The 15,127-nt window shown below is 38.9% G+C and overlaps 2 protein-coding genes across 2 annotated transcripts; both read left to right on the forward strand.

The window, feature by feature from the left end:
* The first annotated feature begins 7,820 nt into the window (after positions 1 to 7,820).
* On the forward strand, positions 7,821 to 9,770 carry LOC144535346 (cannabinoid receptor type 1B-like). Its single transcript, XM_078277767.1, has one exon. It carries the CDS (start codon positions 7,884 to 7,886, stop codon positions 9,309 to 9,311), a length of 1,428 nt encoding a protein of 475 aa, XP_078133893.1. The 5' UTR covers positions 7,821 to 7,883; the 3' UTR covers positions 9,312 to 9,770.
* Positions 9,771 to 11,847: 2,077 nt separating this feature from the next.
* Positions 11,848 to 14,896, forward strand: LOC144535251 (akirin-2-like). The gene is made up of 6 exons (XM_078277600.1): positions 11,848 to 12,009; positions 12,316 to 12,514; positions 12,726 to 12,869; positions 12,989 to 13,138; positions 14,080 to 14,151; positions 14,295 to 14,896. The coding sequence occupies exons 2-6, from the start codon at positions 12,343 to 12,345 to the stop codon at positions 14,303 to 14,305; spliced, it is 549 nt and encodes a 182-aa protein (XP_078133726.1). The 5' UTR covers positions 11,848 to 12,009; positions 12,316 to 12,342; the 3' UTR covers positions 14,306 to 14,896.
* Positions 14,897 to 15,127: the final 231 nt, after the last annotated feature.

Raw genomic sequence — 15,127 nt, forward strand, 5'->3', positions numbered from 1 at the left:
GGGAACGCCTCGGGATCCCCCAGTCGGAGCTGGTTAATGTGGCTCGGGAAAGGGAAGTTTGGGGTCCCCTGCTGGAGCTGCTACCCCCGCGACCCGACCCCGGATAAGCAGACGAAGATGGATGGAATTCTGGTTTAAAGACCACTAACATCACATTGGGAGTTGAAATGTCATCTGCCACTAATATTCATCTTTGACCCCAGCCCTTTATTAAAAAGGTCTCAGCCTACAGTTGCCCTGAGACTTTATTCAACCTCCTGTAGCTTTGCTGTATTGCCCAGACTGCCCAGACTTTGAATGCCATGTTTATAGATTATTGGATCAAATGATTTTCTCATAATTGAGTGCACAATAAATATAAATGTATCTGTTTGCCAGAAACGCTTTTATGCATGAAAGTGGGGAGGCAGTAATAGCAAGTTCAAGGGAGGACGACAAATATTAAAAGATTGAGAAGAAAAAGTTTTATCAGATGAAGTTTTTTTTCCTCTCATGAGTCAATTTTGGTTGTCCACTAAACACTGATGAGTTCACACCCAACCCACATCTGACCAACAGTCAATACTAATGGCCCATGTGCAATAAGGAAAAACACTTGACAACATACATCAAGAAAGAACCAAGTCAAACTGCTATTTACTGCTTACCACAAATACATTTAGACTGATTGACAATGTATACTAGATTTTAAATATTTAGCTTTTCCTGAAAAATGCCAGCAAATGCATGTTTGCACCAGAACCAAGGCATATTTTGCACCCTTTTTGTGACAAACCTTTTCGTTGCATGTGACTTCCTCTCACTGCAGTGAAAGCACTGAGTGAGATTTAAATAAATGTAATGTATGGAATATTGTTATACCTCCAAACTGACCAAGAAACATAAGAAAGCAAATCTCAAACCAATTCCAACTCTTTGTTCTTTAATGTCAGCTTAATTGTGGTGGAGTCTTTTCACGTTGTGATAAAGCTAAAGGCTTAAAGTATCTCTGTGATGAAAGACCTTCCTCTGGGATCTGAGCTCACTCTGAAATTGTATGCCCAATCCATTTGCCAGTAATGGGTGAATAAACATGGTGGAGTGAGCAGATGAATGGATAAGTATGTGGTGGGTATGAAGAGTGTTCATGGGTGTGCTCAGTAGGAATCCAGCTCAAACTGCGATACCTGAATATGATGCAAAATATAAGCATTAGCTAGCCACTGTGCTGCACTCTGTGCTGCCACATAGCTCACTTCAAAATATTTTCCAACAGTGTAGTTTATAAGCAAGTCTGTAAGGCATATCTTTTCCATTTTTGCACAATAAATCTTTATCTGTAATGACATTTTCTTTGATTGTTTAATTGATGCTGGATCAGTGTTGCTTTTTAGTAATTATTATAACCTTTCTCATTCAGTATTTTGTGAATAAAGAAAGCCACTGCTTTCGTGTTCCAATCCACATTGTATCTCTCCATTCAAATGGCAACACCAGCAATATACTGGAGAATTAAACCAGCTATACGGCACTTAAAATATTTAATTTAGTAAGGATTAAAAGCAGCTATAGTCAATATTTTATATAAACATTGGATACAGATGCCCTACAGAGCATCTTTCAGCTCATAGTTTTTGGTTTTGGCTACTTTCTTGTTTTGGTTCATTCTTACTTCTCTCATACATCATAATTTTTGGATGCAGCAGGCACATGTTTTCAGTAAATAAAGCCTTGACAACCTTCCCAGCAACAAATGGCATACAAAGTTATAGACGAGTTGGTGAACATAGTGGAACAGCTAAAGATACCCTCAGAAGGTGGTGGAGACCAAATCAGAACTAAAAGGAGAGTAAATACTGGACTTCATCAGGTGGCCAGAAGCATGACTCCAAATGAGAGCTTATGTTGCTCCTTATCTGCTGGAGGTCAACATAGGCGAACAAGCCATATAAAAAAAAAACACTGCTTGTTTCCGAAACCACTATTGTAAGTAAGACGTGTATAAAAGTAACGACAAGGTGAACAGCTCAAAATAAATTCAATTTCACAACTCTTCTTTCTCCTGACAGATGTGATTACAGGTGACCGTTGGTCTCATGGTAGTCAGGTCCATTTGGGTTTCTTGTCAGTCTCTGCAGCTCTACAGCTGGGTGTAGGGCAAATGAATTATTCTCTGGCTCTGAATCAGCCAATGGCACTGCAAGGTGATTCCAGATCAGGCTATTCTGGGTTGCGGTTTCCTTTGAGGCCGCAGGGCTACACTACTGTAGGTATCAAATCACTCTTTCTCCTCAAAACCATGAGACATAACACTGAGAGAAACAGATCATCTGAGTTGTGATTTGAAACTCTGCTGCCTGAGTAATTCATCTGTGCCTGTAGCGTTCATTTGCATAGTGTTTGCACAAGTGAGCACTCACTGAACCACGTGCTAAATATTTGTGATTACCACTGTGTCTCACTGAGATAACAAAAAACGGTCTTTACGTGACTAAATGATGCATGAAGGAGATTCTACCCACTAACCGTTATGCTGTGAGTCTTTCTATTCTGTAGAAAGAAAATCCGCCCCAGTCTGCAACGGAAATTCATGCGTGATTGTCTGCATCATCGCCTATCATCAGTCATCAGTGACTGATGACTGATGATAGGCGATGATGCAGACCACTCTTCTGTGCACGAGATGGAGAAACGTGCAAAACAATATTGACTTTGGTAAATATTATATTTGGGTCTTTTTCTCTTTGCTGAAGTTATTTGAACTGATGAATTTATTTCATTCTGCTGTGCAACCGTGGCTACAGTGAGAAGTGTCTCCAGCTGGGAAAGGAACAGAATATAGAAGTGGCCAATTAGGAGACTGTGTTTAGTTTAGTGTACAGTCACAACCTCCTCCCCTTCTCTATTTATGCATCTTTTCCTCCCTCCCTTCCTCCCTCACTCGCTCCCTCTCTCCCTCACCACTCTCTCCCATCTTCCAACCCCTCGACACAAACACATCAGAGACAGCCTGCTTAAGAGTCTCATCTGTGAACATACTGTGTGTGTAAAATGCTTCCTGCTCTCTGATTTCACAAAATAAATAACTTGTCCCTCATAATGCTCTTATGCAATAGCTACATTTACTTTCATTCACATGTATTGCATGTAAGTGTATCGCTTGAATGTGTGTATTTTGGAGGATTCGAGCCTGTGTGGACTGAAAGTAATGTTTTCATAATGTAGGTAGCCACTCAAACAACAATTGACTGTAAATGGAAAAGGATCTATATTAAATGAGATGCATTATGTTGCTTTTCATCAGAAATCCTGCAAAAAATCAATCACTGCAAATCACTTGCAATACTCACCACCTTAGACAGATGGACATGAAACAACAGCAGCCTCCCATATCTGCACGGCCAACATGGTAGAAGAGGATTTAGAAAAATTGAACATCTACAAATTGCTGTTAGTTAATCGTGTTGAAGCCTTTTGTCATCGCAGACAGCTTTGTCTTTGAAATCTCTCCCTTGTTCACTGATGCTTTGGTGGGAATGACACTGAAATATTGATGATAATTATTATGATGGATGTGGATTGCAATTCCCTCGCTCCCCTGCTTTGAGAGATAATAGATGCTGCTTTCAAGCCAAAACCACATACAAACTTTATCCTGATCAAAAGGAAAACAGAAGTCACTTTAAATATATCTGAATTAATTATAGATGAATTCCACAAACAACAGTCATTAATAAGATATTTCAACATATTTTACATATTGGATATACTGTTCTGCTTTAAGTGATCAATAGCTGCTTGAATCTGCTTCAAATACAGCATAACAAGTGTTCAGTAATAAGTTGGATGATTCCTCGGCCTCTTCTGTTCTGCCAAAACTGGAAGCACTGGCATCATGTGCACAGTCTTTCATTGTTTTCCCATAATGTTGCATCGCCAAATGTCATGTATTTTCCACAACAAGATACATGTAATTTGGGAGACAGCTCTGCTTGGAGTGCATAGTGGAAATAATTGTGCAGCTGTGCAGGACAGGAAAAGGACTCATGCATGTGACCCCCCATCTGCAGTACATAAATAAATAGTGGAGAATATTTAGAATGGACGTTTAGTAGCACTGTGGCTTTAGAATTGAACAAAGATTATTCTGTATGGTGTTTTTATTTTATTTTACTATCAGCATGATCACACTGTAACAAACTACAAAAGCAGTAATTAAAGAAGTATTCACATATTTAAAAGCAGCACCACTACAATGTAAAAATAATGGTGTTACAGGTAAAAGTCCTGCATGAGTATCCACAACAAAATGTACTTTCAATATCAAAAGTGAAAGTACTGTGCAGAAAGGCTATTTTCAAACTGATAATATGACTCATTATGTTTCATAGCCTATTACTAGTTTATTTTTACTGATACATTAACATGTACGCATGGTAAATGGGATTGTTGTTGTGCTGTGATATTTGAATAATATGGATAATCAGATTTTTTTGCAAGATAATCAGTGTTTTTTTTCTTCTTTTATAGCACAAAAATCATACTTAACGTTTTATCATATAATAGTCTATTAAATTCCTTTTTCTAATTTTAGAAGAATTAATTATGCATTATTTATGTTTATGGTATCACAGACCCAGCTGTAAAACATGGTTAAATACAATAAACTATTAAATGCTCTAGATCTGTGATTGATATCGACAGTATACTTTCTACACAACCCTGCCCCTCCCAAATCCCAAATAAGTTTATTTCTGTTGTTGAAGTTATATAATAATTTGTTCATAACAGGGAGTTAAACTCTATTTCTTAGTCTGTCCCTTTGTGGTTTTTAGAACATCTCACCAAATGACTGCAGTTGAAAATGAACCAGCTGGCTGACACTGGCACATTTACAGAAATGTTGATTCATGTGTGATGTCCTTATAAATAAAGAAACAAAATGAAACTGACGTCTAATTGACCCAAAACATGAAAAATGTGACTGTGTGGGTTAACATACTGTACATTTCTTGAAAAATGAATATATATGTGTTCATGCAACATATTTCCTTATTTGGTATAAAAACAATGATGTATGATAATTGTGGCAAAAGGAGGGGTTACCACTTCAATACTTTTCTATACTAGGCTTACATTTTTTAATCTTCTCATCCCGGACACCTCCATGACCTGTTGCCCTCTGGCAGGCGCTACAGGTCCATCAAAGCACAAACCACCAGACATAAGAACAGTTTCTTTCCCTGAGCCACAAGCACACATCACTCCTAGAAGCATCCAATGACCCCTAACGTGCAATATGATGACGAGGGCTATCTACTGTATCTTGTGCAATGATTACATTCATAGTAATGCAATAATTTCATTTATTCTAGTGTAATAACACTGTTATCCCAGAGTAGTTGACTTTACTAGAAATTTACGTGGAAACCCGTTGTCTTAAACCGTCTTAAGTTTTTACACAAGGTGGAACTTAACAGGTGAAGTTGTATTAACACAGAGGGGTAAGTTGATGCAGTAGACAGATCAAGTTTACATTAGTAGTCATAACTAAAAATCGTTAGTAAAAATAAAATTTTTTCTGGAGTCATGTTTTCTGAAATGAGCATGTTATAGTAAACATGCAAATAACCATTACAAATATAGAACATTGGGCTACTTATCACTACTAAAAATGATTTGCTCCGCGTATATAAATATTGTTTTTCCTTTATGACAGCCTGATTTTAAGAACAACATATTCAATACATTTATTCTAATATAACAGAAAACACAATTAACACAAACCATCAGATTTTCCAATGTACTGTGCTGCATGGAATGATTCACTCAGAAGACATAGTTACTGATTTCCAAGCTGACTGAAATATCTTTTCACTGCCCAGACCCCATCAGTCCCCACCCTCGATCATGGTGCAACAATACATGTAGTTAAACATGAACGCTAAATCAATCATACAAGATTAAAACCCAGATAACATAAATGCACACCCCAAACATTAACAGAACATTATTAAAACACACTTTAACTAGGACAGAAACCGTTTTAGAACAGTTCAAATGCCCCCGCCCCTCCCATACAGAAATGTAACATCCTTAGTATCTCTGATCTGTGCACTGCATACTTAAGCTGATTATTACAAACAACTAATGTGATTTAGTAATGAATATGGTTTTTAACAAAACATGAAAGAATAAGTAGTGACCACTAAAAAGTTTAATTACAACTAAATCTGGGTTTACAGTGTCCATTTAATTTCCATCATATTTTTCTTGTGCAATACAAACTTATTCCAGTGCAAAATCATATTGAATTTATGAATTTATTTATGTTTGAACCTGTGTTGTTGACTGTGGATGTTGGAAGTTGTTTTTTATTGCACTAATCAGTAGTAGCACTCCTACTTTCGTAATGTTGTATTCTGTAGCCTACAATGACAAGGTTTTCCATTTCTATTTAATCAGGTGAGAAACAAGCATGCAAGCATTTGAAGAGAGAAAAATGTTAGATATTGCAATTATTATTATTATTAATATTATTATTATTATTGGGACACTGAACACCGAAACACATGGGTTAAAAGCTGGACTTTATGTCTTGTCTGCAACAGCGGCTTTGCTCTGGCATAAATAGGTGTGTGTGTGTGTGTGTGTGTGTGTGTGTGTGTGTGTGTGTGTGTGTGTGTGTGTGTGTGTGTGTGTGTGTGTGTGTGTGTGTGTGTGTGTGTGTGTGTGTGTGTGTGCGCGCGCACGCGTGTGTGTATGATGCTCAGGGATGCACTACACTTCCTACCGCGCTCAAACACCTCAGACCACGTGACCAGCACGCGCACAAAAAGGAGTGTTAACAGCGCCCGCTCCCACAAACACACTCTCTCTCTCCACCGGCTGCCTGCCCGCCTTTAGGCTACTGTATTTGACATTGACAGTATCCAGGGATTCAGCCCCGGCAAATCGTCAAAAACAACAATAGTTAATTTCCCATTGGCTTCCAGTTCTTTGTGGAGTAGCTGCAACTGTTGGTGAAGAGAGTGAAGACAACAGACTGGTTTACTCCCAATTTAGTGACAATTTATATTTTATTTTTTTGCATCATGGCCAAGATGTTTCTGACGAGAAAATCAAGGTACGTTTTTAAAAATGTTTAAATCATTTATTTATTTTAGCTTTTATTGATTTTTATATTGTGATAGTTTTTAATTTCTGTGTTATTCTAATCTATTTAGTCGTGCTTACGTTGTTGTTATTGCTCAATACATTAGCATATTCTTGGATCCAAACTGTATTTAGAAACATCATTAAAGACTTTCTTTTAATGTAGGCCTATTGCATTCGCAGTAGTTGTTAGTCAACACTGTTTCTGCTCTTTCGAAAAACTTCATGCAAACGTAACTGTTAGTAATTAATATCATCATTACTGGCATCAAAATGTAAATGGATAATTGGACAGATATGTGCACTCGATCTTTTTTCTCCCTTGATGCCTAATTAATCCAATGATTATTGAGGAAACGCAACAGCTTAATACTGACCTGCTTTAATTAATAAGAAAGCCTGTCTGTCCTACATACTTAAGGCAATGATTTCCCCTGAGGCTGCCTAGGTTTGTCATCAACTGTTCAGTTTCCCACTATTGTCTGGGATGCATCTGCTCTGGAGTCAGCTGGCTGATACACAGATTCCCCAAATATCTCCCAGCAACAAATTCATTTTGCGCTATATTAATTATTAATGTTACTTTGTGTATTCAAACAATTTAACAATTGAATGTAATAAGATGAATTAATTATTACATTCTTTATGGGGAAATCTTTTTTCTTCTTCATAGATTTCCTTCTGCATGGATGTAATGCTGTTAGACCACATACCTCTCTACTGAGCATCTCTACAGCCACAAACCAGCCATGAAGTCGGCTTTGCAAAGGATAGCAGGCACCACAATGAGTACATTAACAACAGGTGTCCAGTATCTTGGCTCAAACGACGCCAGCTACAACGACGCCTCCATTGACTCGAGTCTAATCAAGAACCGATTCCACTTTGAGAAGCCTCACTCTGCCTCAATTAGTAACTCCTTTCCCGGACTCGTTCCTGGAAATAAGGAGGTCATTTACAGTGGCCTCTCTCCAATTTTCCCCACAAATGTAACAGACTTTCTGCTGAGCAATGGCACCTCTCTCAGTGGAGGGGTGGCACAGTGTGGGGAGGACTTTGTGGACAACATGGAGTGTTTTATGATTCTGACACCCGGTCAGCAGCTCGCAGTCGCCATCCTGGCACTCACTCTGGGCACATTTACAGTGCTGGAAAACCTCATGGTGCTGTGTGTGATCCTACACTCCCAGACGCTTCGATCTCGGCCCTCCTATCACTTCATAGGCAGCCTGGCTGTGGCTGATCTGATAGGCAGCATCATTTTTGTCTACAGCTTCCTGGATTTCCACGTCCTCCACAGGAAGGACAGCCCCAATATTTTCCTTTTCAAGCTGGCCGGGGTCATCGCCTCCTTCACCGCCTCTGTTGGCAGTCTGTTTCTCACTGCGATTGACCGCTACATCTCCATCCACAGGCCCATGTCGTACAAACGCATCGTCACAAAGACTAAAGCAGTTATTGCCTTCAGTGTGATGTGGACCATCTCTATCGTCTTCTCACTGCTGCCGCTGTTGGGGTGGAACTGCAAGCGTCTCAACTCTGTCTGCTCGGATATTTTCCCTCTAATCGACCAGAAGTACTTGATGTTCTGGATCGGGATGACAACTATCTTGGTCCTGTTCATCATCTATGCCTACATGTTCATCCTCTGGAAGTCACACCACCATGCTGTCCGCATGCTGAGCCGCAGCTCCCAGAGGAGTGTGATTGTCTACACTGCAGAGGGGACCAAAGTGCAGACGGTGAGGCCCGAGCAGGCCCGGATGGACCTCCGTCTGGCTAAAACCCTGGTTCTGATCCTGGTGGCCCTTATCATCTGCTGGGGCCCACTTCTAGCTATCATGGTTTACGACCTCTTTGGGAAGGTGAACGACTTCATCAAGACTGTGTTTGCCTTTTGCAGCATGCTCACCCTGCTCAACTCCACCGTGAACCCTGTGATCTACGCCATGAGGAGCAAGGACCTGCGCAGGGCCTTCCTCAACATCTGCCATATGTGCCGGGGAACGACGCAGCCTCTGGACAACAGCGCAGAGAGTGACTGGAACAGCAGGAGTGTGAGAAGCACAGCAGGTGGAGCGGGGAAAGATGGCGCCAGTTGTGGAAAGACTCGAGTAAAAGTAGCCCAGGTTACTGTTTCTGGAGTGACTGAGACTTCTACTGCAGAGCCAGTCTAAGAAAAAAAACTGCCCTGCTCTGGTATAACTGAAGTTATTGTAGAATAGCCCCGACCCTCCTAGTGCACAGCAGGTTTCTGTAACTGTGAAATGTGCCAAAAAAATGACTTAGATACAGAACTGAAGAATTTTTGTTGCTTTTAAGCTGAAATCTGTTATATTTATATTATTATACCCAGCTGTATGGTGGAGTGTAGTCTTGCATTGCCAGACCTTCCACCACAGCGCTGCGGAGGAAGGTCTGCCGAGTCCACAAACAGCATTCTAGGTTGGAAGAAAAACGAGCTCTGGTTTATTGGCATTTCTCTAAAACAATCAGAATCGGCGCTAAGCGCCATATGCAGCTACGATGTTGTGTCTCTGCAAAATAGCCTCGGGAAGGAACTTGTTTTGGTGGAACATGTGCATGTAGGGAGGCGAGCTCTGGAATTAAAATGGCTGTTGAGTGTTTGATGAGAATTTTACTCCAAAAAAGATTAATATAATTTGATTGTCAGTTCTAGCTCGGAGGATGTTCCTGAATCGACTGTTTAGAATGCCAACACAAAGAAAGCGGAAGGTGAGGGACATCCGGCAGAAAATGAGGGAGCCGAAGCTCCGGCAGCACCGGAACAATCCCGTAAATGAAACGTCGTCGATATAGACTAGGTACAGTGTGATGAGACTCTACTGTGCATTATCTCTTTACTTTGTTTCAGAGAAATAGTTTGTTAAGTTGCACAAGTCTGATTGACAATGCCAATTTGATCTTATTTCATTCAGTAAACAATATCTTCTTGAATTTCCCCTTGGGGATCAATAAAGTATCTATCTATCTATCTATCTATCTATCTATATAGTCGTACCAGTTTTTTCTGCAACAACAGTTACAACCCTCTGATCTGTCACCTTTGTGGTTTGAATGGGCATAAAGTTACAGATGTCAGCTTTAAGTTAGAAAATATGGCACTTCCTTTCTTTTTCACATCATAGCAATATTGTGGCAGTAATGCAAGGTGAAAATGTGTCTACCTTCATGTAAAATGTCAGTTTCCAATGACAGCACACTGCTTGTAAGTAAAATCAGCATCCCATTAGTGATTTGAAATCAGCTATTGATGCTTTTGTAAGAACATGATATTGTAAGATTTGGCATTTTTATGTTATTTTACTTTATTTATTGTTTTTTTAAACTTGTACTTTGCAAAGCAAAATGATGAGGCAACTTTAATATGAACAGCTTTTGGAACTTGAGTGTGTAGTGATTTGGGAACGTTACATTGCTGCTTATTACACGTGCTTATAAAAATACGGAATTTTGTGAGAAGCTACACTTTGATATTTCTGTGAAGCATCCATTGTGCCATTGTGTCTCATAACAGTGTGTATAAGCAAGGACATGCATTCAATAAATCCATGCAATGTGTCTATTTTCATCATACTTTTGTCAACATATCTGGTGTCTTTTTTTCTCCATAAAACAATAAAATCTCAGCAAACCCTCACATCTGCACCTGTGGCTAATTCAATATAGTGTGAGTGTGTGTGAGTGTGTTTATTGCTGTGGGCCAGACTGTTTTGGATTGTTTGATTATATTAGATTCCCATTTATTGTCATTGCACAGAGTACAAGTACTGAGACATCGAAGTGTGGTTTAGCCCTTGTGTTGACTTCGGGTCACACTGACCCGTGTTAAATTTTTGTTTTATATCAGAAAATATGGGACGTAGAAATAAGCGCTGAAAAATTTAAAAATTTAAAACGTTGGAAAAAGCAAAAACAAAAACGGCATCAAAAACGTTGAAAAAAAAAAGGTTGAATGGAAGACAACACAAGGGTTAATATCTAACAAGAAGTGCAAAAATCAGTAAAGTGCAGAGTATAGTGGCAATTTCAAGAACATACAGTAAAGGGTATGAATATACTAAGATATATACAGTATGAACATGTACAACAATACAGTAGGCAAAATATATAGTGCAGGTATAAGTACAAGTAATGGCAATTACTTGTGACACCCTACTTGTGATCCCTCGTCATAGGCTATTGTCTAAATGTGGACGTAAATAATAAACAGCTCCACCAGAGAAGAATTTTTAAATTGTTTAACTTGAGGACTTTTGGGCCTTAAGAGATGAAAATGTTCATCACAACAAAAAAGCCAAAACTAAACTAACAAGCTACTAAGAAATAAACATACTTTTGTGTACAAAATATAGATTTTATCCACTGCATCATAAAGCGAAGTCAACTGTGTAACACTGCCCTCCTGTGGAAATAAAAGAGACATAGGCTAATCCAAGACAATCCATTGTCTTTATTATTCCCCATGGACTGATACTGATCATACAGATATATGTAGTTGTAGTTTATCGAATAGTATAATGCGGCTATAATGTAACCAACTTAAATTCAAAACGTGAATTTCGGAAAATGTAGGCTATAATTAGGACGACATAAACCTTTCTTTCTCATCTTTTACTTTGTTTTGTTTTACTACATGACCCAGAATTCATTGCAGCGCAGGTCGCACGTGACGTCACGAACCGGAGAAGCCGACAGCCCCGTATCAAAAACAAGCAGCTAATTTAGCTTTAGCTAGCTCCCCAGACAGTTGGCCCGCAGCCGGCGGATACTCACCTCAACTTTTGGGAAGCAACTTTTAGAACAACACGAGTTGTTGATTGCAGCTGAACAGACCAACTTTCCCCCGTAAAGGTAAGAGACAGTTTAATTCAAATGTACACCAGAGCGCACTGTTCTACCAACGGTAGCCAAAGCTAACGTTAGCTTTGTTTTCTTTTTGATTATTGGCTAGCAAGCACAGCTAGCGTTAGCTTGTTAGCAAATATTTAAAGCCTCAGCTGCGCAGTATGTATAGCATGTATTCTTCAGCGAAGGGAACTTATTTTAGCAGAACTATTGACACTGTAATGAGCAAATCGTGTCCAAGAATAGCCATGGTTAGCAGTTAACTGAAATCATGTTATCGCTTCATTATTGTCCTGTTTCGGTATTTTGCAGCCCCTCACCCTTAAACAAACTGAAGTCATGGCGTGTGGAGCCACCCTGAAGAGGACCATGGATTTCGATCCGCTGATGAGTCCTACGTCCCCTAAAAGAAGAAGATGTATCCCCGTGTCCCCATCGTCCTCATCCCCTAGGAAGTACCTTAGCATGGAGCCCTCGCCATTTGGGGAATCGTCGTCAAGGCTTAGAGCAGGTAATATTAACGTTACTAATGTTGGCAAGGTTGGCCTGCTTGATGGCTAGCCAGGGACTTGAGAGGCATTAGCAACTCGTTAAATCACGTTATAACAAACCAGACGACAAATATGCTTATTAATGTTAAAGTGTAGCTTGTGGACCCCTAACATGACAGCTGTTTGTAGCCCCCTATCCGTCTTTTTTTTTACGTTCTTTTGTCCCACTAGAACAAATCCTCAACAGCATCAAGCAGGAGTACAAACGCATTCAAAAGAGGAAGCATCTAGATGGAGGCTACCATCAGTCAGAGTGTGGCTATTCTCCAGGGTCCCCATCCCAGTCGTCTACTATGAATGTTTCCAGCATGCCAGGTTGGTTGAGTAACACACTGCCTACAGGATAGACTGCTCAGGAATTACGTGACATGTACTCAGGCAATCAGAAATACGACACATGCCATGATTCCTAGGTTTTTGTTTGATTTGTACAGGAACATCCTCTGGAAGCGTTTCTCCTACTAGAAAAGAACAGCCATTATTCACCCTCAGACAAGTTGGAATGATCTGTGAACGCCTGCTGAAAGAAAGGGAAGAGAAGGTGCGGGAGGAGTATGAGGAGACCATGACTTCAAAACTGGCAGGTTGGTACACATTGAGCAATTTGTTATGAATCAACCAACAGTCCAAAATTTAAAGATATCCAATTTCAAATCATTACAGTTGATAAGCAGGAACCAGTAACTGTTTGTTGCTGCTGCTGGTTGATAAACAAAGTTGTTGTTAGTTAATTTCCTGTCAATTGATTAATGCACTTATCTTTTCAGTACCATCATAGTTGTGATTGTGAAAGATGATCAGTACTAAATTCAAAATTAAATCTATAAAATTATAATTGCCTAACCCAAAGTCATGTGTTTTGTCCGACCAGCTAAAAAAAAAAAATATATATATATAAAAAACATTTTTTTACTGTGTATTAAGGCTGCCCGATTATGGAAAAATCATAATTTTGATTATTTTGTTCATTATTCATTAACTTTTGGAAAGATGTTGCAATTATTGAAGTTAAACAGTGAAACAAATCAACAGTGAAAACACCTTGAACTGTTAAACTTCCCTTCATGCTTTTCCCATTTTACTTTTTTTTTTTTTTTTCATTCAGAACACAAGACAAAATAAGTTTATTGGCAAAACATAATATGCAAAATAATGGGTTTTTGTACGCACAGTCCTACTGTGTGTAAGAGTTAACCGAGGAAAAAAATCCTCAAAATAATGACACTGTAACCAGCAAATGTTTGGTTGTAGTTTTACTTCACAAAGCCAGACTTGAATATCAGAATCAGCTTTATTTGCCAAGTATGAGGACACATACGAGGAATTTTGCTTTGGATTATATATGAGAATAGATTGATTCCTGACCCCAGTTATTATTTATTTTAGTAGTATTTATTTATTTAGTAAGTTTGTGATCTGTACCCCAAGTCTCTGGGGAAATGATAATATAAAAGACTAATGCACAAAAAGTTTCACATTGAGTTGTACAATAGTGATTCTTATTTCCTGTCCTGTAATATTTCAGAACAATATGACACCTTTGTGAAGTTCACACATGATCAGTTAATGCGACGATTCGGGGAGCAACCTGCAAGCTGTGAGTTATTTCCTCCACATTCCTGTCTCACTGGCAAGACTTGGAAAGCAAAAGTATTGGATCTTGGTTTTTGCTCTGCCTTTTTGAAGTTTAAAGTAACAAGTCTGGTTTCTGTATTTTTGTTTTATCTCCCTCTTCTCCAGATGTTTCCTGAGTGTGGCCCAGAAATCTTTGCAAGACGGCCTTCTCTTGCTGCAAGCTATCATGTGATATCTCAAGAAAGAAGAAGAAAAACCTCATTAAGAGATTTCAGTTTAGCTAGTTTAAATGAAACTTTTCTTACTGTGCCATATTTCTGTCTTTGGGCAAAGGTTTATATATAAAGCTGTTGTCAGTTGTTACCTCTCTGTTGTAAGCAACTAGGTGCTTCCTTATGTAAATGAATGGATCCTATCTCTACCAGTGGCCTATGTTCCTCCTGCTGTACGTGTATCTACAGTTATCTCACTTTTGTAATGATTCCCAGCATTCCAGGTTTTGTCACTTGTTTTGTTTGTTACATGTAAATATGATAAAGCAGTGCAAGAGTTTTACTTAAGGTTTGCTGGTCAATCTGAGAGGTAGTGGAAGAAACACAGCAGAACAGAGAATATGTTTGCAGTTCATGTTCATTGCTTTTTAAAAATGGGCTAATTTGATTTTTTTTGTTTTCCCTACTAGTGTTTTATTTATTTTGACTTGTTTTGCCGGTATTACTTTGAAACCAATGTACTTATTGGAAAAAACAATAAAAATCTTAAGTTGTTTTGATGCATGTTAGACATTTCATTTCTATGGTAGTTATATCTTCGTCTATTGTAATATTGACTCAAGCCTGTTGTCAATTAACTGTATACTATGCACCTGTATTTGTGCTGTGCCTGCAGTATAGGAACATATTGGCTCAACCATACCAAGATAAGTTCCTAGAGAATCTTATCACCGATACTTGTAATGTTTTGCTGAACATCCAGCGTCTGATACGTTTATACTATCT

The sequence above is a fragment of the Sander vitreus genome, chromosome 20 (genome assembly GCF_031162955.1).
Source record: "Sander vitreus isolate 19-12246 chromosome 20, sanVit1, whole genome shotgun sequence".
NCBI lineage: Eukaryota > Metazoa > Chordata > Actinopteri > Perciformes > Percidae > Sander > Sander vitreus.

Coding starts and splice junctions, on each gene's coding strand:
- LOC144535346 (XM_078277767.1), top strand. CDS start 7,884: ATGAAGTCGGCTTTGCAAAGGATAGCAGGCACCACAATGAGTACATTA.
- LOC144535251 (XM_078277600.1), top strand. CDS start 12,343: ATGGCGTGTGGAGCCACCCTGAAGAGGACCATGGATTTCGATCCGCTG. Junction 12,870..12,988: donor GAATGTTTCCAGCATGCCAG/GTTGGTTGAGTA, acceptor TGATTTGTACAG/GAACATCCTCTGGAAGCGTT. Junction 13,139..14,079: donor CATGACTTCAAAACTGGCAG/GTTGGTACACAT, acceptor GTAATATTTCAG/AACAATATGACACCTTTGTG.